This window comes from Eubalaena glacialis, chromosome 7, assembly GCF_028564815.1.
Source record: "Eubalaena glacialis isolate mEubGla1 chromosome 7, mEubGla1.1.hap2.+ XY, whole genome shotgun sequence".
NCBI lineage: Eukaryota > Metazoa > Chordata > Mammalia > Artiodactyla > Balaenidae > Eubalaena > Eubalaena glacialis.
The window spans coordinates 36,349,200-36,377,121 of NC_083722.1; the positions used below are offsets into that span (position 1 = coordinate 36,349,200).

General features: G+C 37.0%; 1 protein-coding gene across 1 annotated transcript in view; it reads right to left on the reverse strand.

Moving 5' to 3' along the window:
* Positions 1-27,922, reverse strand: part of DNAH8 (dynein axonemal heavy chain 8) — a 310,762-nt gene that overhangs the window by 123,928 nt on the left and 158,912 nt on the right. The window contains exons 55-66 of the mRNA XM_061195092.1: positions 24,388-24,551; positions 22,983-23,175; positions 20,096-20,218; positions 16,706-16,836; positions 14,358-14,511; positions 12,899-13,063; positions 11,271-11,497; positions 9,337-9,455; positions 6,808-6,911; positions 5,614-5,790; positions 3,694-3,861; positions 2,957-3,172 (exon numbers count right to left, since the gene is read on the reverse strand). Coding sequence (XP_061051075.1) covers positions 2,957-3,172; positions 3,694-3,861; positions 5,614-5,790; positions 6,808-6,911; positions 9,337-9,455; positions 11,271-11,497; positions 12,899-13,063; positions 14,358-14,511; positions 16,706-16,836; positions 20,096-20,218; positions 22,983-23,175; positions 24,388-24,551 — 1,941 coding nt within the window. The remainder of the gene's footprint in view (positions 1-2,956; positions 3,173-3,693; positions 3,862-5,613; positions 5,791-6,807; positions 6,912-9,336; positions 9,456-11,270; positions 11,498-12,898; positions 13,064-14,357; positions 14,512-16,705; positions 16,837-20,095; positions 20,219-22,982; positions 23,176-24,387; positions 24,552-27,922) is intronic.

A 27,922-nucleotide genomic window follows, 5' to 3' on the forward strand; every position in this document is an offset into this window, starting at 1 on the left:
TATTAATGTTCAATATGGAAATCACAGAAATGTATGGGAAGGAGAAAAAAAAATTACTCATGATTTTACCCAGAAAAGAGTCTGTGAGTATTGTGTCAAGAAGTGGATAACTAGCATTTTGATTTTTTTTTTTTTTCACTTAGAGTAATATAATTTCCTCACATCCTTAAACACTTTTTCATGAACATTAGTTACATGGCTGCATAATATCCCACAATTTGGATATATCATAATTTACTTAACTTTTGCCTTACTTTTAGACATGTCTTTCTCCCCTCCTCCCCATTTTTTTATTATTATTATTTTTAATTTATTTTTGGTTGCATTGGGTCTTCATTGCTGCATGTGGGCTTTCTCTAGTTGCAGCGAGCAGGGGTTACTCCTCGTTGCGGTGCGTGGACTTCTCACTGTGGTGGCTTCTCTTGTTGCAGAGCACAGGCTCTAGGCATGCGGGCTTCAGTAGTTGCAGCACGCAGGCTCAGTAGTTGTGGCACATGGGCTTAGTTGCTCCACGGTATGTGGGATCTTCCCGGACCAGGGCTCGAATCCGGGTCCCCTGCATTGGCAGACGGATTCTTAACCACTGCGCCACCTGGGAAGTCTTTTGCCCATTTTAAACTATTATAAATAATGCTGTGATGAATACTATTGGGTATGTAAACATTTAGGATTGTTTTCTTGGTAAAGATTTTTTGAAGTGAAATTACTATAATAGTAGTTTTTCCTCTTTCTCTAAGTCCTATAGCATGATAATTATGTTTCTTATAAATTTAAAGTAATTAATCAGTAAAGTAATACAGCCCTAGAGCCTTCTGGGATTGAAGTTCCTTTGTAACTTTCTTATTTTCTTTCTCAATATTTGGTTTTTTGAAATTAGCTCTTTTTCTCAGGAAATTTTAAGTTCATTTAGATTTTCTAATATATTTACAAATAACTTTAAATTCTGCTTTTTAATTATTTAAATCTATAATCCATAATTATATGGATTTATCTTTTATATTCATTACGTATCTCATATATATATATTTTTTGCAAAGCACCAATTCTTTAATTTTACTACTTTTTTCTAATTTTTAATGTTATTTTTATTAGCTCTTTCTACTTTCCTTAAATTGTCTGTGTGTGTGTCTATGCTTATAAGTGATTATATATATATATACTGGAGTGTTTAGTTTCTTTGATTCACTTAAAGGCTAAGAAGGTAGCATTTTGGCTGCATCACAAAAGCTTTGGTAACTAGCTTTTTGTAATCATTTTCTAAATAGAAGTGACTAGCTTTTTTTAAAAAAACAAGCATTTTATTTTTATTGTTATAGTCAGAGAATGAGGTCTCAGAAATTTCTGCTTTTGGGAATTGAATCAAAGTCTTCTTCTAGAATTGAATATCATCAATTTTTGTAAATGTTTCTTGGACACTGGAAATAATTTGATATTCTTTGTTCATATGAAGAAAGTTCAATGTAGCTATTCAACCTTAAAAATAATATAGTGTAAAATCTCTATATAATTATTAATTTATGCCTACTCAGGACTGGCTACATAAAAGTGCAAAATGAAAATGCAGAGCCCCTTGATTAAAAATTAAGAGGGTGATAGCAGAGCATTAAGCCAAGCACGGTCCCTTCTAAAGCTGGCCCTCTGCCTACCAGACCTGTTGTGGATTGATAGCATATGCCACAATATCAAATTACAGGATTTTCTTTTTTGTTAAAAAACTCCACTTAAACTATTAATGGATTTTGCCTTATGTAACTTGATGCTATTTTATTTATCGCATAAAGCATTACTACAATTAAGTCTCACTGTGGATCATAATTTTTATCAATAAAAATAGCTGTTCTTCTAAGTGCTTTTTTTTCTTGAATTCTACATTTATAGTAACATTTCTCTCTTGGTATCTTTTTGTTTGGGTGTGTTTGCTATATTTGCTCATCATTTCCCTTTGTTAAAACTTTAATTTATTTTCTCAAAGCTACCTATGTGCAGAATTTAAAGAGGCAGCCATTTCTATACGGCTTGTTAGAAAACAGTAACCCTCTGCCGCCCGCCCGCTCACCGCTTTCCATGCCACTTTCAACAAAGTGGAAAGAGCAACCACTTTCAACCCTTTTAGCTTTATGGGACAGGCTGGGGGGCGGGGATTGGGGGTAGTATGTGTCTGGGTGATATATTTTATGAATCCTTTGCACTCCTGAGAATGTATTTCTGTTCTCTCAGACATAAAGGACAATCTGGCCCAGTATAGATGGGGTGTGTGTTTGTGTGTGTGTGTGTGTGTGTGTGTGTGTGTGTGAAAGAGACAGAGAGAGTGTGTGTTTATCCCTCAACACTTAAATCGCATCCTTAAGAATGTCTTTTTGTCTTTTGTTCCCATTAAGGGCAGCTTGGCCAGCGACTGAATTCTTGGACCCCAGTAATTTCCTCCTCAGTACTCTGCATATGTTTTCCATTATTTTCTAGGATTTAGTGTTGTGGCAAGTCTGTGCACATCCTGATCTCTCCTCTTTTGTAAGCAACCTTTTAAATTTTGTTTCTTAGATGCCTATAAGGTTCTCTTCCTGTCTTTGAAATTTAAAACATTTCTAGGTGTTGATCTTAATTTTCATAAATTTTGTTTGGAATATCGTAATCAAATTCAGTCTCCAAACCTAATCTCCGAACTATAAAGATATGGCCAGCTTTCTTTCATGATAGCTCAATTATTATTCCCAATAAGTTCACTTCTAGTTTAAGTTAACAAGTTGATTTTGGTTTCTTGTCTGCAAGGCCAAGAAACATGTAACAGATATAAAAAGAATGAGAACTTGTGAGAGGACATACAGAGAAAAAGAAAAATTTGGTAACAGAGAAACCTACCTTTATTAGACTACATTATGCTTTGTCTATTAATGGCAGCAATAACGATGAATGATTTTATTAAGAATTGATTTACTGGGAGAAGAAGGGAAACTTTTACCTTCAGAGGCAACACTTCTCTGTTGACACCATAAAATGTTGCCATAGCAAGTGTCCAAGACAGAAGACCAGCCACATTCCCACAGACTTTTTTGGCACTTTCAAAAGTGTAATCATCCATGTTAAAATATGGCTGTAGTAACTCAACGGTCTCTTCATTTATTGTATCCTTGGGGAACTGCTGAAGGCTCCACAGGAATCCCGTCGCACTCATCAACTGAAAAATAGTATTACAGCCTGTAAGCTCTGGAAGAAAATGTATACTTTCTTCCTGAGTTAGTATGTACTTCTAAATTGAATTTTTTTCAAAGAAGTAATCATTGATTTGCTCTAAACATACAAATCAAGACTATGGCAGTAGTCAACCTAAAGCTGTAAATTGCAGGTTGTCTTCCCGTTTCTATAGTGAAGAGTAAAGAAGAAAAACAATGTAAGTTTCCCATCTAGTGAGTGCATCTAAATGCCACCAACCACACAAACCCCCCTTTGGAGACTGGGTTGGGATGACATCAAGACTGTGCCAATACTACCTACAGGTTCTGGACAGATTTTATAAAAAGAGGGCATTCAGCTTTAAAATCTTTCCCCACTTACATTTTTGGAGATGCAGTTTAAGATAAACTCTTCAGTACACAATGATTGATTATTGTCTGTCAGGGTGTCTGGTCTATATTGAGCGTCCTGGGATGTGGACACCTGGTACACCTCATAGGACTTACAGAGATAGATTTTACTTACTTTTAATGACTCTCCCCATGATGGCTTGCAGCAAGGTTTTTCTGGATCCATAGTGACAGGGTCAATTTTCTTTTGAAATAGTAACAGAACACAGTCCATGATTCTCATAATAAGATGAGGGGGCTTTGCAAGTTTCCTGACTGTGGCAATATCATTTGGCTTGATAGTCTGTATTTGGGGTTAGGGATCAGAATATTTTTTGTTAAGTAGTATTCCTAGTCATGTGGAAATCTCATACTTTTAAATAATTAAAGTGGAAAACTTTAAAACATATTTTCTCCCCAATCCCTGACATTATCTCCTCAAGGGTTTGCATTCCAAGATAATGGCTCTTTCATTGTTTAAACTGGGGTTTCTGTTTCTTTGTTTTCATTTTTTCCCCCTGTAGCCCTCAATGAATTGCTTTAGAATATCACTACCATTCATTGCCCACCACCCCAGACCTCTGTTAGCAACGACTATCATTAATGTGTAACATTTAGATAATTTGCATCTTCAAAGCACAGAATCTATATTATATGGATATTAAAAGAGGGGCAAGGTCCTGAATATCAGAAACCTCACCTTCAGCTTTCATTTTGAGGGCTGCCCTGTCCATGGAAGGGAGAGGAATTCGAAGGAGACAAGAAAAGTTATTGTAACATATGGCTCATAAAAATATTTTTGGAAGTTTCTATCTGTGAGCTGGGTTTGAAATAAGATATTACCTGACATTCAAGTCAAGAAGGACTGGGACATCATATGATCAATAAAAAACTCGTAAGACTTGTTTGGTCCAGTGATCAGTCTCTTGTGTGTTATCATAGAACCCACAAAAGGAGTGAGGGTGGAGACTGTGTCCTGGTCATTGTCATGATTTTATTAAATGATGATCCTAAATCTATTCATTTATTTAACAACTACAAGCATTCTCCCATATAAAACAAAAGCAAACCAAAAACAGCCCTGTCCTCAGAATCCTCCAAGGAAAAGAGAGAGAAAACACAATTACCCTAAACTATGATTATTTGCCATGATAGAAGTATAGGAGTGACAGGAAAACAAAGGAGGCCCAGAAGAATTGAAAACTTTCTGGAAGGGGTGAGATCTGAGCTTGGTCTTGAAGACTGACTCTTACTAGTTAGTGAAAGTTAGGAAAAGTAGAAAGCGGTCCTGGCAGAGGGAGAGACCCATCTAAAGGTAACAGACCATGATTACTGCAGAAGCCTGTAGCTGTTTCTGCATGGCTGGATCATACTGTGTGCAGGGACAAAATGACAAGAGATAAAATTGAAGGGGTAGACAGGAGCCAGGTTATCACAGCAGTAGCACTAATATTTATTGAGTACTTCCTATGTGCCCAGCAAACTATTCATCACTTTTAATGCTTACATTGATCCTTCAAGGATCAATGAAGAATTAGAATCCTGATTGAGACCCAAGAGAGTTAAGTAAATTTTAATCCAGATGATCTATCATGTGGTCATGAGAGGCAAATGGAGATCTTCTTGCCTCACAGCTGTGGATATCTAGCTCGGGACTTTAATCCTAAAAGCAATGGGAACCACAAGGGGATTTTTTTAAAGGTTAAAGGCTGCAAGACATAGGCTAGTTGGGATGCTGAAGGAACTGAGAAGGCTCTCTAAATAATCTGAATCCCTTAGGCTACAGTTTAAGCCAATAATCACTAGCATTATTCCTCGGTTCTCATGGAAAGCTGATTTGAGAATGCAAGTAAGTTATGGGAAGTAAAGACTTAAAAAAGGTAGAACTTAGGAACTGTAATCAACAGAAACATGTGTTTCAAGACTCAGAAATTATAAATCACATGAAGTATTCAATTCAGTTTTCTGATTACAAAAATTCCACAGTTAATTTCATGTAACAAAACATGGTGCCTGCTAGGACTTGTGTTGGGAGAGGTAACAATGCACTGCTCACATTCAGGGCTGCTTCTGCTTCTTCCAGCGCAGGTCTAGCCGCCTCGAGCTTGGTCTCAGCTATTACTTTTTCACTATCAATTTCATCCACTATTTTTTGGGCTTTGTCTTTTACTTCCTGCACTTCATTTTTCACTTTGGCTGAAGCCTGAGCACTTACTGTGACTTCTGCTAATACCTGTTAAATTGAGAAAACATATGAGGGTAAATAGAAACCTTTCCAGCACAATTTACAGATTTGAGTAGTGAGAGAATATTTATTCAATATAATGTAAAACAAGAATAAGAGCAAATTTATTCCCCATCTAAGTTGTCTATATTTTAAGGTGTATTAAAGTAACTCCTTTGAGCAGTCTTGCAGTCTTCTATTTCCTAAGCTTCTCTCAGGCATGAACTATATAAATAAATATTTTAAGCTTTCAGAAAAATGATATTTCTACTCTATGTAATTTCTAGAAATTTAAAACTATTTAACATCAGTGCAATAGAATAAGGTCAGAAGTCATGTTAAGCCTCATGTAACAACAAAAAAAATAGCTAATATTTATTGAGTGCCTACCATACGTCAGGGTGCTAAGTGCCTACCATATGTCATATGCTAAATGTCTCTCCTATGCTATCTCTCTCATTTCAGTAACTGGCTAAGGGTCAAGACTTAAGTATCCATTCTTAACTTACTCTCAGTGAGTGGAAGCTGAAAGCGGTCTGAGACTGGGGGGAGGAGTTGTGGATAAAGGAGCAGCACACATATATCCCTATCACCTTGGGAGGAGTATCTTTAAAAAAACAAACAAACTCAACCAACTCTTCTTTTTATCCTTTTCCTTCCTCGACACAAACTTCAGATGGGACTTGGGTTATCCCAGAAACCTAGAGCATGCAGGGAACTTAAAGAGAAGACCAAATATAACTTGCAGTCAAGCAGAAATTTCCTAAACAGATGACAGAAAGCGAGAGAGACAGACAGAACCAGGGAAGAAAAAAATAGTCTTAGACCAAGTAGAGGATATAATAGTTTAGGTATGTCTTGGTATAAGTTAAACAAAAATATCTAATGGTCTTTGTAAACATTATCTTACCAGAAATAGTCTGTAGGCTTATACCCTGTTTACTTTTTAATAACGTTTTTAAACAATGCTTTTTTTAATATGGAAAAATATTCCTCACAGTAGTGATAAAATAAATGCCAACTCACTTCATCTGCTTTTACAGATGCCACTGCCAATTCCTTCTCCTTGACTGCAAGATCCTGAGAGAGTTTTGCAACAGATTCACTTGCCTCCATCAGCTTATCAAGACCTTTACAAACACACACATATACACTGAGTATATGACTATCCCCTCATCAAACATTTATTCAATATTTACTACTTATAAGGCACCATAATTTGTACTATAACAAACACAAAATAATCATGGACAAAATGCTTTAAAAATATACATATTTTAGGAGCAACAATACTGACCATATTTCTGAGAGTTTCATCAGGAAATGAAGAAAATAGCTCTGACTGAAGAATATCATCTAGTTACATTTAAGGGAAAGTCACATTGCTATAATGAGTAAGCTGAATTTAGCCAGGGAACTTATTTGACAAACTTATGCTTTCCTTGGCTTTGTAACTATCATTGTTGTGCCTCTGAATCATATTGCAGCTGACATGACAAATGAGACAGATAATATATTAACGTTTTTCGTGGTTCTCTGCTATAAAAACGAAAATAACTGCTAAAACTTCTGCAACTGGCTCTGAGAATCTCAGTGCTCTAGTGAAAAATAACTGGTTAACTAAATTCTCACATTCCGACTGGGCTCTAGATGGAGGTGTGTTGGTAAACATTTAGCATCAGGGTCTGGGGTGAGGGCACTTATTTGTATGGTTTCCAGTTTCTGTGGTGTAAATACTCCCACCATGTCTGATTTCAAGCTACCAAGAGGTTCTCAGTAACACACCATTATATAATATTTCTACCACACAGATAGAATAGAAATAATAGTGTTCCTCAAAAACATTAATAAGAGTAAAATAAAGTAAAAATAACTAAGAAGTAATGAGTTTTGAGTATTTATTGCCCTCACTTTTAACATAATTAATTTAATTGTAAGTTAATTAATTTTTAATAAAGCCTGCGTTAGCAACCAGATCATAAAATTCCTAATTTAATCATCAGTTCTCATGAGCCAGTGCAAGTAGCTTCAGCACACCCCTGAGTCTAGAGCATCATATAGACAAGCTTCAAGAAGGTGAGCCATTAGAAAGACAACAGAAGAAAGTTTCTCTCATAGGGTTCTTATCATCACCATAACTTCACAGACCTTTACGCTTTGTGACCACGTTCTGTGTAGACGTGAAAAGACAGCACTAAGGTGTTTTGGATTATTTGGGCCAAATGCTTTCTGGACATAAAGTCGGTCCCCATTTACACTTTTCCTGCTTATGCTACATACACTAGACACTCATAAAATCATTGCTCACGTAAACTCTCTTTTGGTTTTTATTTGTTCATTTTTGTTTCTGTTTTGTCTTTTTCTTTGTTAGAAATTTGAGAAGCATTAACACGGCAAAGTTTACACAAATTGAGAGAAATTGTAATGAAACCAAAAACTGAAATTGTGGTGTTCCCAAGAGCTGGCTTTTCCCCATCTGCAAGCAGCAACTCAGCGACTGTGGTGACTCGCTGACCAACAGGGTGGACCCAAAGTTGAAGGAGTTGAATAAAATGGTTCTGGAAGAAAAACAGCCCACCTCTATCACAGCAGCCATAAGTAAAATGTGTTAACTATAATATAGAGAACTGTCTTCCCTTATAGCTGGTGAAATTAGTTTTACTACTTTACAGTCAGTGTCATTTGTATATGTGTGTACACAGTGGTCACATACATGGTATATACGAACAGAACAGATTCTTTTTTTTTTAATTTTTATTTTATATTGGAGTATAGTTGATTTACAATGTTGTGCTAGTTTCAGTAGTACAGCAAAGTGATTTAGTTATACATATACATATATCTATTCTTTTGCAGATTCTTTTCCCATAAAGGTTATTACAGAGTATTGAGTAGAGTTCCCTGTGCTATATACAGTAGGTCCTTATTGATTATTTTATATCTAGTAGTGTGTATATGTTAATCCCAACCTCCTAATTTATCCCTCCCCTCCATCTCTTTCCCCTTTGGTGACCGTAGGTTTGTTTTCTAAATCTGTGAGTCTGTTTCTGTTTTGTAAATAGGTTCATTTGTATCATTTTTTAGATTCCACATGTAAGTGATATTATATGATATTTTTCTTTCTCTGTCTGACTTGCTTCGCTTTGTATGATAGTCTCTAGGTCCATCCATGTTGCTGCAAAAGGCATTATTTCATTCTTTTTATGGCTGAGTATAGATTCTTTTTTTTTAATTATCATGTAACATTATATTAGTTTAAGGTGGACATCATAATGATTTGATATATGTATGTATTGCAAAATGATCACCTCAATAAATTTAGTTAACATCCATTAAAAAAAAAACAAAAAAAACAAAAACAGCCCACTTCTGTTTAGATTTTTTTCTGCCCAGAGTTTCTTGACAGGTCAAAAGACCCATAAGGGTATCCCTCAAAATAATCTATTACTAACAAGAAAATCAATATTTTGTTTTCAAATACAACAATATCCACCAAACAAAATATTGGGATCCCTATCAGACAAGCCCTAAAAGATAAGATTCTGTTTCACTTACCAATATTCATACGTTCAGCTTGTTCATGAATATATTTCACCTTTTCCGCATAAATGTTTTTATAACCATTTATAAATGAGAGGTAAGACTTGGGAGTCACGTGTGCTCTTCGGCGGTATCTGAAAGTAGAAAAGAAAAAAGATCTTCACCTCTACCATTCTGACATACTCTCCTAAAATGTCAATAGAGACGTTCTTCTCACTGTGAAATCAGTGTAATTCTGGAGAGTGGTTCACTACAAGAGGGCAGGAATTGTGAATGGAAACCTAGAGGTGAGGTGGAAAGAACACTAAATCTCTAACTGATGTTTTGACTTGACCCTATGCCCATTCTGGGCTTCTGTTTCCTCATCTGGAGAACTGAGAAAAGAATCACTGCCCTACACCTCCCAGAATTTTGTGAAAATCAAAAAATAAAACAGCTTATGTAAACACACTTTGTAAACTTTAAAATTCTGTACAAATATTAGGGATAAGTGGTTGAAATGAACTTGTGCTGAGATCTGTTTTCATTCACCTGGTATTTGCTACACACCTCTTCTCTGCTAGAAACCCAGCTGAGTAGGCTTACAAAGGTGAAAACCAATCTCTCCCCTAAATCGCTGGATAGTCCTTGAAATCAGGCACACTCGATTCAAACATTCAACTCACTATGGGTTTTAGTATAATTATTACATTTAACAATAGAAATAAATAAAAGGAATAATTTTATACAGGAGAAACTCAAGTCAAAGAAGAGATCTTCACATACTATAAAATTATATTTTTATGTTAAATTAAATTTATTTTATATTAAAATTTCACTTTTGGAGTTCTGAAGATTTTTAACATTAAATAAATTTTTAAGGACTTTGGCATATATATGACTATTTTTAAAGCATTATATAAATATTGCTTTCAGAATAAACTTCTACAACCTAAGAGGATATGAAAACTTTGGAAAATACACTGACATTTAAAAAAATAAAGATGTAGGTTTTTGTAGCTCCACAGTTGATGGTAGTAGGGGTGGAGTTCAAGTTAAGTAGAAAGAAAATTTTCCCAATGGAGAGGATTAATACACACGGATTTACCAAGAGAATCTGGGAGATTATCTAGAATTATTTAAGAGGATGGTCCAAGTATGGATTTAAATAAAGAAAACGATACAGGATAAACAAACTTGTGAGATAGGAACCCCCGCCCCCCTGGAAAATCAATTAAAGTGTTACCCAGACTCTCTATGCAGAAAAATAGGCCTAGTCTTTCTGGGAGGTTCTGCACTCCCTAAAGCCTTGCATTAACCCTAAGGAAGAAGCCCACTGTTCTAGAGACCCAGGGTGGCCCATCTTTATTCAGAGCAATAGTACGCAGTGACTATCACACTTTGGGAAAAAATGCTATATTCTTGAACTGCCAACACCAGCTTTCACATCATGAACACCATTTCTGCTTTTAGGGACTGGACTCTTCTGCAGTCAATTAAAATTTAGCTTCATAATTATTTGGCATGAAAACATGGATAAGATTAAATGATGCAAACACAAAACCTAAATGTTCTCTTAGCATAAGGCAATAATGAAACTTTAGAAGAGTGGACTTCTTTAATCAAAATAAATAATGCACTTGAATAAGAAACTAATTTTAAACAGTTTATAATGAATTATTTTAAGTCATTTCCAAAAAAAATTAAATTAAGCAAATGAAATAAAATGATTCATTAAGCATCTGTTACTTTGAGGTCTGGAGGGAAAGAGATACTAGTTAATTTTTAAATCTCACTTATCGTTTCTATACATAATCACTAGAACATCAAAGCAAGGAAAAATATCTAAGTGCAGCTGGGATTTTGTGCTCAATCACTATGACAAGTCTCTTACTGGATGTTACATTTAATTCCTCTTTGGAGTGAACTTTGTGTTTCTGTAGTTATCGTGCTTATGTAATGTCACTTACCTTTGGAAGTAACTTTCACAGCTCTCTGAAACCATGTCATGAAAGAGGCCCATTGTTTCTACAACTTGTCTTTTGGTGTCACTAGAGCAGACGATACTATAGCCTGAAATGAAATAGGAGGCCACCGCAACCAGAGCCTCCTTCGGCCAGCGACTGAACCAGTCCATGGTGCAGCCTGATATCAAGCCAGGAAATTTCAAAGAGCGGGCACGGAACTTCTCGCCAACCTATCGACAGAAAAGTCAAAAAGCATTAGAAACACGAAAGGATTGTAAGTCAGCCAGAGGGACGTTTATATATTCTGAGCCAATAGCATATGACACCACAAATTTTTTTCCAGGAACCTTCTTGGGCTGCATTAATATGTAAATTAAGTGTCCAGATGAAAGGAAGTAATATTTCCATACCATGAAAGGCCTGGACACTAGGGCACGTGAGAACAGCAGAAGGAACAGGAGGTGTTTGGTCTAAAAAGGAAACGACTTAGGGAGTCTGCAAAAACTTTCTCCAAATATCTGAAGAGCTGTATGTGGGAGAGGGATCGGGTTCATTTTACAGGACAAATAGAATCACAGGGAAGGGACTTCCTTGGTTAAGAATCCACCTGCCAATGCAGGGGACATGGGTTCGAGCCCTGGTCCAGGATGATCCACATGCCACGGAGCAACTAAGCCCATGCGCCACAACTACTGAGCCTGCGCTCTAGAGCCCGCGAGCCACAACTGAGCCCACATGCCACAGCTACCGAAGCCCAGGCGCCTAGAGCCCGCACTGCACAACAAGAGAAGCCACCGCAATGAGAAGCCCGCGCACCGCAACGAAGAGTAGCCCCCGCTCGCCACAACTAGAGAAAGCCCAGGCACAGTAGCAACGAAGACCCAATGCAGCCAAAAATAAATAAATAAATGAATAAAAAAAAAAAAAAAAAAAGAAGAATCACAGGGGAAAAGACAAAGATAAAATTCCACAGTTTGTAAAGAAGAACTTTCTGGCTATCAGACTATCTAAAAATTAAGCAAGTTGCCCTATAAGTTAGTGAGATACCTTCCCTTCCCCCTAAGAGCAGAGCTGCCCAATAGAACTTTCTGTGATGATGGAAATGTTCTATATGTGTGCTTTCCAGTATGGTAGCCACTAGCCACAGGTAGCTATTGAGCACTTGAAATGCAGCTAGTGGGACTGAGAAATTGGATTTTTATTTTTACTTTATTTTAACTGAGCACAATTTAAATGGATAGACATGGCTAATGGTTACTGTACTGGACAGCACAGTGAGACAGAGACATTCAATCCTACGTCAGGGACATTCTAGACGGTATGTCTATATTGGAGGTAGAGCTGAACAAGACTACATCACCAAATCCCTTACAAATCAAATAATCTCTGTCTCTAGGTAATGAAAGTTCTAGGCTAAGCAATAATCACTGATAAGATGAATATTTTAAATTTTCACACTTTGGCATGAGATTTTGGTCAGTGAAGATTGGTGTTAGTAAAGAGTTGATTTTAATTCAATGTAACAAGTGTTCAGTTCTGACAAATCTCATCAGAGAAAGTACATTCAAAGAACTAAGTACATTCAAAGAAGTAACTCCTCCTACATAGAAATAAATAAAATAAAAACTCACTGGAGAAAAGCAGAGAACAACGTGCAAGTTCTTCCTTGATCTTGAAATGAAGTATTCATATAGATTATCAAAGGTGGGAGGATGGCGAGGTAGCTCCCTCTTCATCACTGATATCAGCCCTTGGGTGATTTCATCCATTTCATCTCGTGCAAACAAACTGGAGATCTTTGAGGAATAGACAAGAGAGTGTTCAGTATTTTAAGAGTTCCCAACAGCCAATGCACTGCCGAAGTCTGGTCCTTCCACTCCCCTACCCTCACATGTCATCTCTTTTCATATTTTTTCCTGCATCTCCATAATCAAATCCCTAGTTTGCCAGCGATTACAAGAGTGCAACTTTTTATTCAGCAGCTCAATCAGGAGCAAATTATGTTTCCTTTGGCTCAAACAGCTATTACCAAAAAGCCATCTCCTCTACCATTCCAATCATCTCTTAAAATGTCCAGTGATGTCCTCTGTTCTGACTCACAGTCAGTCTCAACTCTGGTTCCAAAGTAGTTAACTAGATCATGCACCAGTAAGCATCAATACACACCACTGTGAAAGAAGAGTTCACACGGCAGGTCTGATCTTGAGAAGGGTGTGCCTGCAGGGCTGGCCCTTGCCTGGCATCTGGGAACTGGGCTTTTGGAATGTCTCCTCCATTACTAATTGATAAGGTTGTTCCACTGTACCTAGACTATTTATACAAACATTGGGGTAGATGGTGAACATCTGCTTTCCATCTGGGAGTCTGGAATTTTGGCAGTTGTGGCTAGGCAGAGAATGACTACACAACCACCTCCCAAGAAGACCTTGAATTCAGAGTCTCATATGGGCTTCCCAAAACAGAAACAGCACATGTGTTTCTGCACTTCACTTCATGTGGACAGAAAACACATTCTGTATGGACCCTTTAGTGAGAACATAGTAAGCATGCACATGGATTTCCCCAGACTCCCCCGATGTGTCTTTTTCTTTACTGATCCAGCTGTGAATCCTTGCTGTGTTGCTGTAATAAATCTTAGCCATAAGTCCAACTATGCTGAGTCCTGTGCATACTACTAATGAAGTACCAGCATGTGGGTGGTCACAGAAGTGCTGATACAAGTGGTGTCAGCAGTGGTGACACAAACATCTACTTACTTACAGTTAGTGGAACTCTTTCAACCATTCTATACTCCTGATTATTAGATAGATAGATAACTTTGCTTCTCCTAAGATAAATTATAGGATCAAACTGAAGATTGAAGAGACAAATAAGGAACCATATTTAAAATGGAAGAAAGCATATAAAATATCTGGAGATGAACAGCATTAATTTCAGAGAAACTTCAAAAAATCTATTGAACCTTATACGTTAATCATTTCTAAAATGAAAAATGTGTGCTAAATGGCCTTACTTCTGAAGGGTTGCTGCTTTTTCTATTCGGATTTACATTTTTAAAATACAAGCTCTTTCTCTACTTTTGAGACATACCTCCCCTGAAGATAGCAGGTTGTTGAGATATTCTAGAAATGCCTCATCTTTTATTTCATTGTCAGTAAAGATAAAAGTGATGCCTTTGCCATCAGCACCAGCAACTTTGTACAAAGTTTTTAAATCCTCTGTTAGGTTACTCACATTATAAGACCTAAAAAGAGAAGTGGCAGGAAGTTTTAAATTTAAAAAATATATATATATATAAAATCATAATTTATTTCAAAACACAATATAATCCATGATAATTAGAGCATAATCTGCACCTGCTCCAATAGATACTAAGTAACAGTGCCTGCTAGAAAACACAGAGCTAAATAACTATATGTTACCACTCTACATAAATAGGTTTTATTTAGTTTGAGAAGTGAGAAATGGGGAATTTACCAAAAGTGGCTCAGGAACAATAACTGGGAACAGGGAAATGAACTTTTATTCTCTACAATCGGACAGTCCTCAGTAACAGACTTTTTTGCCCAAGTGAATATATGTATAATATTTAAAACTAATCTGAAATTTGGGTGAGCTTAGATTGGTGAGAAAATCAAGATAAATTACAAATAAAATTAATGATGAATTACATAAAGTGGTAATTTGCACATCTTACTAAATGGCTAGATTCAGAGAAAGCCTTCAGAAAAAGATGCATTATGCAACGTGATATAAATAATAGAAGTGTTACAATTATGTGGTTACAGATTATGAAAAGAGAAGATCTTGGTCTTTTGTTTTTTTTTGTTTACTCTGTTTCCTGCAAAAGGAATGTGCTACCAGAAGCGATGTGATGTGTAAAAATAAAGCAGACATTTTCTTAAGTGTTGCATATAAAGCCGTGTGGGTAGATCGATGGAAGGGATTATAAAGACACCCTTATTTGAAGGAGGTTTCACAGTGCAGGTAATAGGGAGTTTTGTGTAAGCCATAGGGTCTAGTGGAAAGATTATGGGCATTGAAACCAGAAAGACCAGGGTTCAAATCCCTGCTCTGCAGCTTTAGAAAAGTTCCTTCACGTTTGTCAGCTTGTTTCCTCATCTGCAAAATGAAGGTAATTACCTATTTGTAAAGGTTTTTGTGGGCATTAGAGATGATGTAGCATACGTACATTTAAATGAATAAATAGCCTATTTTTAAACTAGGAGTGCCTTAGAAGTCCTTCGGGGTGGCACTTTAGTTAAAAACCTTGTAGACCCTGGCAAAAGGAATGCCATCAAAAAGAGACCATATGTCCTGTCAAATAATTCCCAAGGGGGAGAATTCATTGAAAACGGAAACTGGTAAGTTAATTTGCTGAGAAGTAGCTGCACCTACGAGAGCAACACAGCCCACATCCTTCCTCAGAGGTGGTGTAGTCTGGTGCTGTTAGGGTTACCCTCTCACTGACCAGTCAGTTAAGTCACAGCCATTTTGCTCATTTTTAAAAATTAAACTGACTGTTAGGTAATTGCTTTTGCAATAAATAGACACAGTCACAGCACACCCCTCTCTAGGTCCTGACCTCTCTCGCTTCTTTCTTTCATAGCTAAGCTTCTTGAGGAGTTTCTAAACTTATTATCTCTGCTTCTTCACCTCCTTAATGCAACGTGGCCTCTGCCCCCATCCAATGCACTGAAAGTTTTGAAACATTAGTCGCCACTTTTCATGCTTTAATTGAATCCACAGTTTCAGGCTAATTCTCTACTTCCTGGGTTTCTGGAAACCACTCCAGGTTTCCTCCTCTGTCTTGTCTCCTCACTCACTCCCCCTTGCATTATTATACCCAGCACTTCTATCTCTAGGAGTATACTCAGATATGTACAAAAATATTCATAACAGCTATATTTGCAAAAAGAAAACCCCACAAATGTTTATCAACAGTATAATGGATAAATAAATTGTGGTAATATGTGGTAAAATGGAAGGCTCCACAGCAATAAAAATGAACAAACTACTGCTACATGGAGCACCATGGATGAATCTCACAAACAGTGCAAGCAACAGAAACTGGACACAAAAGAGTAAATCCCATATGATTTGACTGACATAAAGCTAAAAAACAGGCAAAAGCGATCAATGGGCTTAGAAATCAGAATAATGTTCCCGTTGGGAGGGTAGTGACTGGGACAGGACCCTGAGGGGTACTTCTGGGTGCTAGTGATGTTTTATTTCTTTATCTGTGAGCTAACTACATAGGTGTACTTACTTTTTGACACCCATGATTTGTGTACATTTCTTTATGTATGTTACACTCAAATACAAAGTTTACTTGAAAAAGAAATACACCAAACTGTTGTAAATTTTTAAGTAAACATTTTACTCCAGTGAAATTAACCATAGAAAAAACCATACCGGCGTGTTTCATTTTATCTTACCTGGTTAATGTTATCTGGAATATTTGATACCCAGCTATAAAAGAAGCCAATCTTGAAAGACTTTGTTTTCCCGAACCACCGACGCCCACAAGCAATGCATTTCCACATGCTGTTCGGATTATTCGTGAAATCTGTTTTGAAACAAAATAGTATATATTTGAAAATAGAATTCAACTGTTTACATTTGCTTGCACTAAATGGGTCCAAGGTTTGACCACATGCTTCTAGACTACATTAGACTTTTTCCTTTAGTGCAAAAGGTTTCATGTTGATTTATTCAATTCCAGTTCTTTCCTTGCCCATCTATATTTACCTCATGAAAAAGAGAACAAATTGGCTTTCCCATCTCCTATTTCAAAACTATTTTCCCTGTGTGTGTGTGTGTCTATGTGTGTGTGTGTGTGTAATTTTATTATTTTCAGACTCAATGGATAATGGAACTGCTCTTCCCAATCTGTAGAAAGAAGTTTAGAATTGTTTGCTTATTATCATCAGTCTAACACACTGACTTATGTAGACACCTAGCTAGCTCTACAACAAATACTACCTCTATCATATCTCTACCAATGAAAAATTTTTTAAAGTACCAAAATTCTACTTAAAATGGGGCAGGAAGACATTTGTAGAAAAAAAACTTAGGGAAACTGCCTTTAGCCCTGTGTTGCTTTTCTATGGTTGATTCCTTCAGGGAGGATAAGGCTCAAATTGTGGCCCGAATCTTATGCAGGCCAATTGGAGACACTGCTAAAAAGCTGTCTTTTACATTAATGTCACTGATTAGGAAGAAAGTCTAGACAGATCACTAAATTCATTATCACTAGTACACAGAATTTTTTTTTTTTAAACATCTTTATTGGAGTATAATTGCTTTACAATGGTGTGTTAGTTTCCGCTTTATAACAAAGTGAATCAGTTATACATATACATATGTTCCCATATCTCTTCCCTCTTGCATCTCCCTCCCTCCCACCCTCCCTATCCCACCCCTCTAGGTAGTCACAAAGCACCGAGCTGATCTCCCTGTGCTATGCGGCTGCTTCCCACTAGCTATCTATTTTACATTTGGTAGTGTATATATGTCTATGCCACTCTCTCACCCTGTCACATCTTACCCCTCCCCCTCCCCATATCCTCAAGTCCATTCTCTAGTAGGTCTGTGTCTTTATTCCCGTCTTGCCACTAGGTTCTTCATGACCTTTATTTTCCCTTAGATTCCATATATATGTGTTAGCATACTGTATTTGTTTTTCTCTTTCTGACTTACTTCACTCTGTATGACAGACTCTAACTCCATCCACCTCACTACAAATACCTCCATTTCATTTCTTTTTATGGCTGAGTAATATTCCATTGTATATATGTGCCACATCTTCTTTATCCGTTCATCCGATGATGGACACTTAGGTTGCTTCCATGTCCTGGCTATTGTAAATAGAGCTGCAATGAACATTTTGGTACATGACTCTTTTTGAATTATGGTTTTCTCAGGGTATATGCCCAGTAGTGGGATTGCTGGGTCGTATGGTAGTTCTATTTTTAGTTTTGTAAGGAACCTCCATACTGTTCTCCATAGTGGCTGTATCAATTTACATTCCCACCAACAGTGCAAGAGGGTTCCCTTTTCTCCACACCCTCTCCAGCATTTATTGTTTCTAGATTTTTTGATGATGGCCATTCTGACCAGTGTAAGATGATATCTCATTGTGGCTTTGATTTGCATTTCTCTAATGATTAATGATGTTGAGCATTCTTTCATGTGTCTGTTGGCAATCTGTATATCTTCTTTGGAGAAATGTCTGTTTAGGTCTTCTGCCCATTTTTGGATTGGGTTGTTTGTTTTTTTGTTATTGAGCTGCATGAGCTGCTTGTAAATCTTGGAGATTAATCCTTTGTCAGTTGCTTCATTTGCAAATATTTTCTCCCATTCTGAGGGTTGTCTTTTCGTCTTGTTTATGGTTTCCTTTGCTGTGCAAAAGCTTTTAAGTTTCATTAGGTCCCATTTGTTTATTTGTGTTTTTATTTCCATTTCTCTAGGAGGTGGGTCAAAAAGGATCTTGCTGTGATTTATGTCATAGAGTGTTCTGCCTATGTTTTCCTCTAAGAGTTTGATAGTGTCTGGCCTTACACTTAGGTCTTTAATCCATTTTGAGTTTATTTTTGTGTATGGTGTCAGGGAGTGTTCTAATTTCATACTTTTACATGTATCTGTCCAATTTTCCCAGCACCACTTATTGAAGAGGCTGTCGTTTCTCCACTGTACATGCTTGCCTCCTTTATCAAAGATAAGGTGACCATATGTGCGTGGGTTTATCTCTGGGCTTTCTATCCTGTTCCATTGATCTATATTTCTGTTTTTGTGCCAGTACCAAACTGTCTTGATTACTGTAGCTTTGTAATATAGTCTGAAGTCAGGGAGCCTGATTCCTCCAGCTCCATTTTTCGTTCTCAAGATTGCTTTGGCTATTCGGGATCTTTTGTGTTTCCATACAGATTGTGAAATTTTTTGTTCTAGTTCTGGTACACAGAATTTTTTTAATTCAAGTTTTACAGATGGCAGACACCTTGGTATGTAGCAATTCTATTATATTTTAAATATGTTAATCATTTATGTGGTTTTGCGCCTAGAACAGGGTTCCAGGCCCCCAAGATCTAGCCACAGTGGGTACTCGATAATTACTTGCTGAATAGATGAATGTGAAACAATCCTAGAGCACCTGGAAATTCACTAGTTTGTAGAAGATGATTCTGTAATAAACACAGAGTTAACTGCCTCCTCTTCATGAAACCTCCCTATCCTACTTTGTTGGAGAAACTCCTTTTTTGATCTACAAATTATACAAATAAACAACTCCTTTCTGCAGCCCTTCAGACTTGGATCAAGCCATCCTCCTTTTCTGGTGCTGCCTCTAGTTGGTTTCTATTTTTTATCAGTCCTATACACCCACCCACCTTTCCCCTTTCCCCATCAGTTTGCCCATAATCTGTAAGCCAATCATGAAATTGACATTTTTTAAAGCATCAACTTTTCCTCCATGGGGTACAGGATTCCCATCACATCAAAATGTAATTTGAGGAGGGAATATTTTTTTCATAGGGTTCTCCAGGTTACTGTCTAGGAAAGTAAAACTCTTTGACTCAGCGAGTCAAAAGCTCTGAACACAAAACCCATCAGTTTGCCCTTGAAAAACATTTGCTTTCATGTAGGCGGATTCAAATAAGCAGTCTCTGATTAAGCCTTTGTTTTGTGAGACAGTGAACTGACTCAACCTATAGACTCTCTTCTATACACTACCCAATACTATATATTTATTCTCTGAAAAAGTTTATCTGTGAAATTTACCAAGCTTTTATATGATCTATTTATATCAGTAAACAGTTAATAGTTAGAACCTTAACAAGATGAGTCATTGCATCTTTAAAAAACACAAGATCAAGAGATGTTCCTCTAATGATATCATTGAACTGCCTCTGGTAAAACTGGAGTTTTTCAGACAGAAATTCAAAGGATGGTACCTATGGGTGGGGGGGAGAGAGAAAAAAATAATATTTAAGTTGCAAAATTTAGGAAAGCAGCAATTGTGAAGACATTCAAAAGTAATTCTAAAAAAAAAGGTTTTAAACCTAACAGATTTCCAAAAATTTGTCATGGATTAGTCGACTTTTAGTTATTTCCATTTTCAGAGGGCTGAAGCCTAACTGGTTGGTTTCCAGTATGAAGTCATTCCTGACCTCTTCCTTCAAGAACCCTAGCACTTGGGAAAACTGGACAGCTACATGTAAAAGAATGAAATTACAACACTTCCTAACACCATACACAAAAATAAACTCAAAATGGGTTAAAGACCTAAATGTAAGGCCAGACACTATAAAACTCTTAGAGGAAAACATAGGCAGAACACTCTATGACATAAATCACAGCAAGGTTCTTTTTGACCCACCTCCTAGAGAAATGGAAATAAAAACAAAAATAAACAAATGGGACCTAATGAAACTCTTTTGCACAGCAAAGGAAACCATAAACAAGACGAAAAGACAACCCTCAGAATGGGAGAAAATATTTGCAAATGAAGCAACTGACAAAGGATCAATCTCCAAAATATACAAGCAGCTCATGTAGCTCAATATCAAAAAAACAAACAACCCAATCCAAAAATGGGCGGAAGACCTAAATAGACATTTCTCCAAAGAAGATATACAGATTGCCAACAAACGCATGAAAGGATGCTCAACATCACTAATCATTAGAGAAATGCAAATCAAAACTACAATGAGGTATCACCTCACACCAGTCAGAATAGCCATCATCAAAAAATCTAGAAACAATAAATGCTGGAGAGGGTGTGGAGAAAAGGGAACCCTCTTGTACTGTTGGTGGGAATGTAAATTGATACAGTATGGAGGTTCCTTAAAAAACTAAAAATAGAACTACCATACGACCCGGCAATCCCACTACTGGGCATATACCCTGAGAAAACCATAATTCAAAAAGAGTCATGTACCACAATGTTCATTGCAGCACTATTTACAATAGCCAGGACATGGAAGCAACCTAAGTGTCCATCGACAGATGAATGGATAAAGAAGATGTGGCACTTATATATAATGGAATATTACTCAGCCACAAAAAGAAATGAAACTGAGTTATTTGTAGTGAGGTGGATGGACCTAGAGTCTGTCATACAGAGTGAAGTAAATCAGAAAAAGAAAAACAGTAGTATGCTAACACATATATATGGAATCTAAAAAAAAGAAAATAAATGGTTCTGATGAACCTAGGGGCAGGACAGGAATAAAGATGCAGACATAGAGAATGGACTTGAGGACACGGGGAGGGGGAAGGGTAAGCTGAGACAAAGTGAGAGAGTAGCATTGACATATACACACTACCAAATGTAAAATAGGTAGCTAGTGGGAAGCAGCTGCATAGCACAGGGAGATCAGCTGGTGCTTTGTGACCACCTGGAGGGGTGGAATAGGGAGGGTGGGAGGGATGCGCAAGAGGGAGGGATATAGGGATATATGTATACATATAGCTGATTCACCTTATTATACGGCAGAAACTATCGCAACATTGTAAAGCAATTATACTCCAATAATGTTATTAATTAATTAATTAATTAATTAAAAAAATTAAAAAAGAACCCTAGCACTAATTCCTATCTGTGGTAATTAAGGTTGTAATATAACAAATATATTTCTCAGTTTTTCTTTGCTTCTTAATATTGCTTATGGAGCTTTAAAAATGGATAGAACTTTTACATTGTTTATGTAGTCAAATTATTCTGAAGTCAATATTCATGTATTTGTTTTGTAAATTGTTTCTCTCCATTTAATTCTTTGACCTACATGCACTTCAGAATTACTGGGTTATGTGACCCTGTTTAAAAAAATCTCTTTGGAGTCTTGTTTCAAGCTTCATTAAACCTATACGTTAATTTAGGGAAAACAATGTGTTGCCATTTAACCAAGTAAAGTTTTATCGCGTTTATTCCTAGATATTTTATATATTTGTTGCTGTTGAATGAAATACTTTTATGTTGTATCTCCTGTCTTGAGATTGTTTGGCAAGAGGTGGCAGCCTTTTTCTGTAAAGGGCAAGACAGTAAATATTTTAGGCTTTGTGGCCCATGTGGTCATTCAACGCCACCATTGTAGTGCAAAAGCAGTCATAGACAACATGTTGTGTTCCAATACAACTTTAACTCTGAACAATGAAATTTGAATTCCATATAATTTTCATGTCACACAGTATTATTATTCTTTTGATTTTTTCTACCCATTTAAAAATATAAAAACCCTTCTTGGCTCATGAATCTAACAAAAAAACAGCGGTAGGCTGGATTCGGACCACTGGCTATGATTTACCAACCTCTGATATAGACGATAGTTACGCAGTTTTATATTTATATAATACTTGGTCATCTAACTGAACTCATAGTAGTTGAAACAGATTTTAAATTCTCTTGGATTATATTAAGAGATAATCATATCATCTGCAAATAAGGATATTTTTGTTTTTTCCTATATGATAATTACATCTATTTTCTTTTTTGCCATTTTTGTTGCACTGCCTAGAACTTTCAAAGCAATATTAAATAACTGTGATAATTGTACGCGTACTTGTCTTATATCTGACTTTAATGGGATTGCTGTTAAATTTCATTGAAATTAATATTTTACTTGGTGTATGATGACACGAATCATAACATATAACTATCGTACAAGTTATGGCAAATATCTGGTTAGGTGAGGGATCCAAAAAGCTGAAAATAAATACCAATTCATAGATTTTGGGCACTTCAAACACAGTGTCTTCAGGTTCGTCTCCAGTTGGTTCAGGCATCTCACAGAGAAAATCTACGAAGTATGGTTCAGGAAGAATATATGATCCCACATCTGGGCTAACATTTTCTTCAACTGCACGAATAAGATGTGCATTAAACCACTGCTCATCATCAGGAGTTATAAATCTGAAACAAAAATACAGGAGTAAAAATGCAAAATAGGAAGGCATCTTTTCTAACTGAACATGGTTTCAACCCCTCTCCACCTCTTCTCAGCCCCCATCCTGTATCTCCATTACCTCAGAACAGGGAAACAATATGTTCTGCCTTCTGACCAGAGGCAGATGTAACCCCAACCAAGAGAGCTGTAACATTGATAGTATCACTTATAGAAAATACTGACAAAGAGTCTCTCCTTGGCCAAACTTAGGCTCCTCTGAATCCTCTTCCCTATTAAGCCCCAATTTTGGACTTCCATGTCCTTCTTTGCACCATCTAATTTTAGCAAGAATCCTGTTAAATCCGTTTAGCCAGAATCCTCCCAGACCTCCCTTATTTCCTCTTAGTACTTTCGCATCCACCAAACTCCTCCATCCTGTTCCTCAGTTATAAATTCCCACTTTTTCCTTGTTGTATTTGGAGTTGAGCCCAATTTCTCACCCCTACTGCAAAACCTCACTGTATAGGCCCTATACCTATCACGATAGTCTTGAATAAAGTATGAGAGTCTTACTGTTTCAACAAGTTTCACAAATAACTTTTTTCTTTAACAATATAGATGAGTCCCATGGGTGAGGTTCAGGGTCCCTAAAACTTGCAATAGAAGCATAGAATTGACAGCAAGTACTGGGTGAGCATCCTCTTTCTAAGTTTGTGGGCACACAGTGTATGAAGGTCCTTTTCAGACGTATGACTTCAGAGGGGTAAGGGAGGAAGGAGTGGGACTAACATCTGACAGATACCACCTATGTGGGACATTGTGGTAGGCCCTTTACAGCTTTGTAAGACCAGCATTGCCATCGTATTTTATAGAGGGGGGAACAGAGGCTCAGAAAGATGACTAAGCTTATGTACCAGATGTCACCACGCAGCAGAGCTCTCACTACACAGACCTCAAACTTTTTAGAAACTATACATAACAAAATTTTCCTCTGAATGTTATCAACGTTCTGATAATGTGGTTATTTTTTTAAATGTCCTGTTGAAATAATACTCAAGGAAATTGGCAGAGCGTTTTCCCACCAGCAGGTAGGAAATGACATCCATGCTTCACAAGCCCCAGAGCAATTTAACATAATACTCCTTTATTCTACTTATTTGAGCAGATAATGCAGGAATTATTCTAGTAGTATAAACTACTTATATAGTACATTTAAACTCAAGCGCTGTAATATACACCTGTCTGCAATTACTCTGTTGCACTCGTGTTTGAAAAGTGACAGGAGAACAGGAATTGAATCACACTCCTCGGCTTTTATGGTTAACATTCCTTGCCAAATTCTGGAAAGATCTCGCAGATTGAAAATGTAATGAAATTTAGAAGGAGTAGGCAGCATCTTCACCTAGAGTTGGGGAAAAAAATGTAATAATCTCAATTTACTTTTCAGATAAAACTAAAAGCACAAGAATGGCCACCATCAAAAAATCTACAAACAATAAATGCTTGAGAGGGTGTGGAGAAAAGGGAACCCTCTTGCACTGTTGGTGGGAATGTAAATTGATACAGCCACTATGGAGAACAGTATGGAGGTTCCTAATAAAACTACCATATGACCCAGCAATCCCACTACTGGGCATATACCCTGAGAAAACCATAATTCAAAAAGAGTCATGTACCACAATGCTCATTGCAGCACTATTTACAATAGCCAGGACATGGAAGCAACCTAAGTGTCCATCGACAGATGAATGGATAAAGAAGATGTGGCACTTATATACAATGGAATATTACTCAGCCATAAAAAGAAACGAAACTGAGTTATTGGACCTAGAGTCTGTCATACAGAGTGAAGTAAGTCAGAAAGAGGAAAACAAATACCGTATGCTAACACATATATATGGAATCTTAAAAAAAAAAAAAAAAAGGTTCTGAAGAACCTAGGGGCAGGACAGGAATAAAGATGCAGACATAGAGAATGGACTTGAGGACATGGGGAGGGGGAAGGGTAAGCTGGGATGAAGTGAGAGAATGACATGGACATATATACACCACCAGTTGTAAAATAGATAGCTAGTGGGAAGCAGCTGCATAGCACAGGGAGATCAGCTCGGTGCTTTGTGACCACCTAGAGGGGTGGGATAGGGAGGGTGGGAGGGAGACGCAAGAGGGAGGAGATATGGGGATATATGTATATGTATAGCTGATTCACTTTGTTATAAAGCAGAAACTAACACACCATTGTAAAGCAATTATACTCCAATAAAGATGTTTAAATAGTTAATTAATTAATTTTTAAAAAAACCTAAAAGCACAACTGCTTTTAGAATGATTTTATTTCACAGTTCCTATTTTAAATAAAATAGGCTGAGTAAATAAACTAAAATTAAGTTTATATTTTTGTCACAGCATTGATGGGGAAAAAAAAACACATCATAAATAAACCAGCACAGAATTTAAAAGACCCTAAGACCTTGAATAGGATGGACTGAAGAATAATGCACTGGATGCAGATTCCAACTCTTTTGTTCTACCACCATGAGTAGGCTTTGAACAAGCCACTGTCCCCTGAGTTCTTAAAAATGATGTGAATTGTAGGAATAAGCATTCCTAATCATTATTAACCTTATTAGTGTGTATACGGAAATATGTCATAACAAAAAACTGAGTGTGAGCTGGCTGTCATTCAGTTAAGAATAATGAATGTTCACGTCTAAAGTCAATAATGATCATCTTCTATAGATGGCTTTGATTAAGGTCCTGAGTGCATCTGGATTTCCACAAATACATTCGTTTATCATAATCTAGATTTCACTTATGGATCCAAACTCAGTCAACATGCTTTCATATATCTGTATATCTGCAATAAATTAGCAGGAAATTCTGACATACGGCTATAATTACTTGGTGGTTTTTGTGAGTTTTGCTTGTTTGTTTGAACACTAATTTACTTATTATTTCTACCCACTTCTAGAATCCAAATAGGCAAAGCTATAACATGACACAGTCCACATTCTTATAAAGAGAGGTACCAGTTAAGGGATAAATTTGAGGTGTTAGGTGTGGGAAGTATTGCTGGCCAAGTGTAAAGATTGTAATTGATACCATCAGCATCATTTTTGAAAGTGAAATAATGATAACTCTGGAGATACAAAGCAGACTCCCTACATGACTAATTCAGGAAAGCAAATGCTTTCTTTAGTACCTATTCATGGAATATGTCCTTTCTATATGGAAAAAGTACCCTATTGAGTTTGTAGAATAATTTCTACAGGCTAATTCACAGTGCAAGTTAAAACAGCAGGTAGCAAGAGGAGATATAGAATAAAGAGAAGTGTTATGTTAGCAATCACCTTTCAATTTCCCTCTTTGCTCTCAGTTCCATTCCAAGCCAAAAAGTTCATTCTACTCACCAAAATGTAAAGCATGCACTTATATTACAAATATGCAAAAATAAAGGGATAAGGCTATGTGAATATTGTTTTTTTTTCTTTCCTGTAAAAGACTGCAGCTAAGATGGCAGCCGTTGGCAACTGAAGTAATTATTCAGGAGAATTAAATAAAGTCCTTTCTTTCCCTTTTCTTCTCATTTATTAACCTGCTTCTTTCCTTATCTTCCAACATTTCCTTTTAACTTTTGTCAGCTTCTTTCTTTTCTCACCTGCTTCTGCTTTAAAGCTATGTAAAGTAATATAAAGTGATATACAAGGCACGAGTGGATTAAAGGAGTGCTTTGTGAAAATGAGAAATTTGAAGAAAAGATACAAAGAAGGCTGCTTATTTGGGGTTGGAGAGAGGAGGAAGATTCATTCATTTTTTGAGTGAATGACTATTTTTGAGCACCTCCCACTACCCTTACAAAGATACCATGGTAAATAGCACAGCTAAATCTGCTGCCATCAGGAACCTTCTATTCGAGTGGGAGAGCCTGACAATAAATAAGAAACAAATATATTGATAAACAGATAGGCAAATAATAATGATAAAAGTCATGGTTAGAAGAAATGAAGTAGAGTCAGGAGGCAGATAATGCCTGTGATGGCGTCGTGGACAGTTATTTTAGAGAGAATGATCCGAGAAACCCCCTCTGAAGGTAAAAATGATGAGAAAGAGTCAAACGAAGTATAATGGCCCAGAAGCATGAAAAACTTGGGGTGTTCAAGGAACAGTGAGAAGGGCAGCATGGCTGGAGCAAAACGATGGAAGGGAAGAGGAGTAAGCAGGGGCCAACTCAGGGTGAGTTTCACAGGCCAGAGCTAGGCACTGTGTTTCACTGCAAGTGTTAACTGGGAATCTACTGGTGGTTTTAAGAAGGAATGATGATCTCTGATGTGCTTTTTAAAAAGCATTTTAGGACTGTGTAAAGAACAGATTCTAGGAGGGCAAGAAGAAAGCAAGGAGACTGGTTAGGAAGTCGCTGCATGGTCCAGAGGGCAGGCGATGGACCAGGCAGGGTGATCACAGTGAGATGGCAATAAGTGCTCAGCTTCCGTATATATTTTGAAAGCCTGGTTACTGAGACTTGCTGATGGATTGGATGTAGGGAAGAAGAGAAACAAATCAAGGATGGAACCCTGTATTTTAGCCTGAGAAGCAGGATAATTAAGGTACAAAATTCTGAGGGAGGATCATACTTAAGAACATGTTAACTTTGAGATGGTTATTAGACATCGAAGCGGTGGTGTCTACTAAGCTGTTAGAAACAAGTCGGGGGACTTCCCAGACTTGGGTCCAGTGGTTAAGACTCTGCGCTTCCAATGCAGGGGGCGCAGGTTC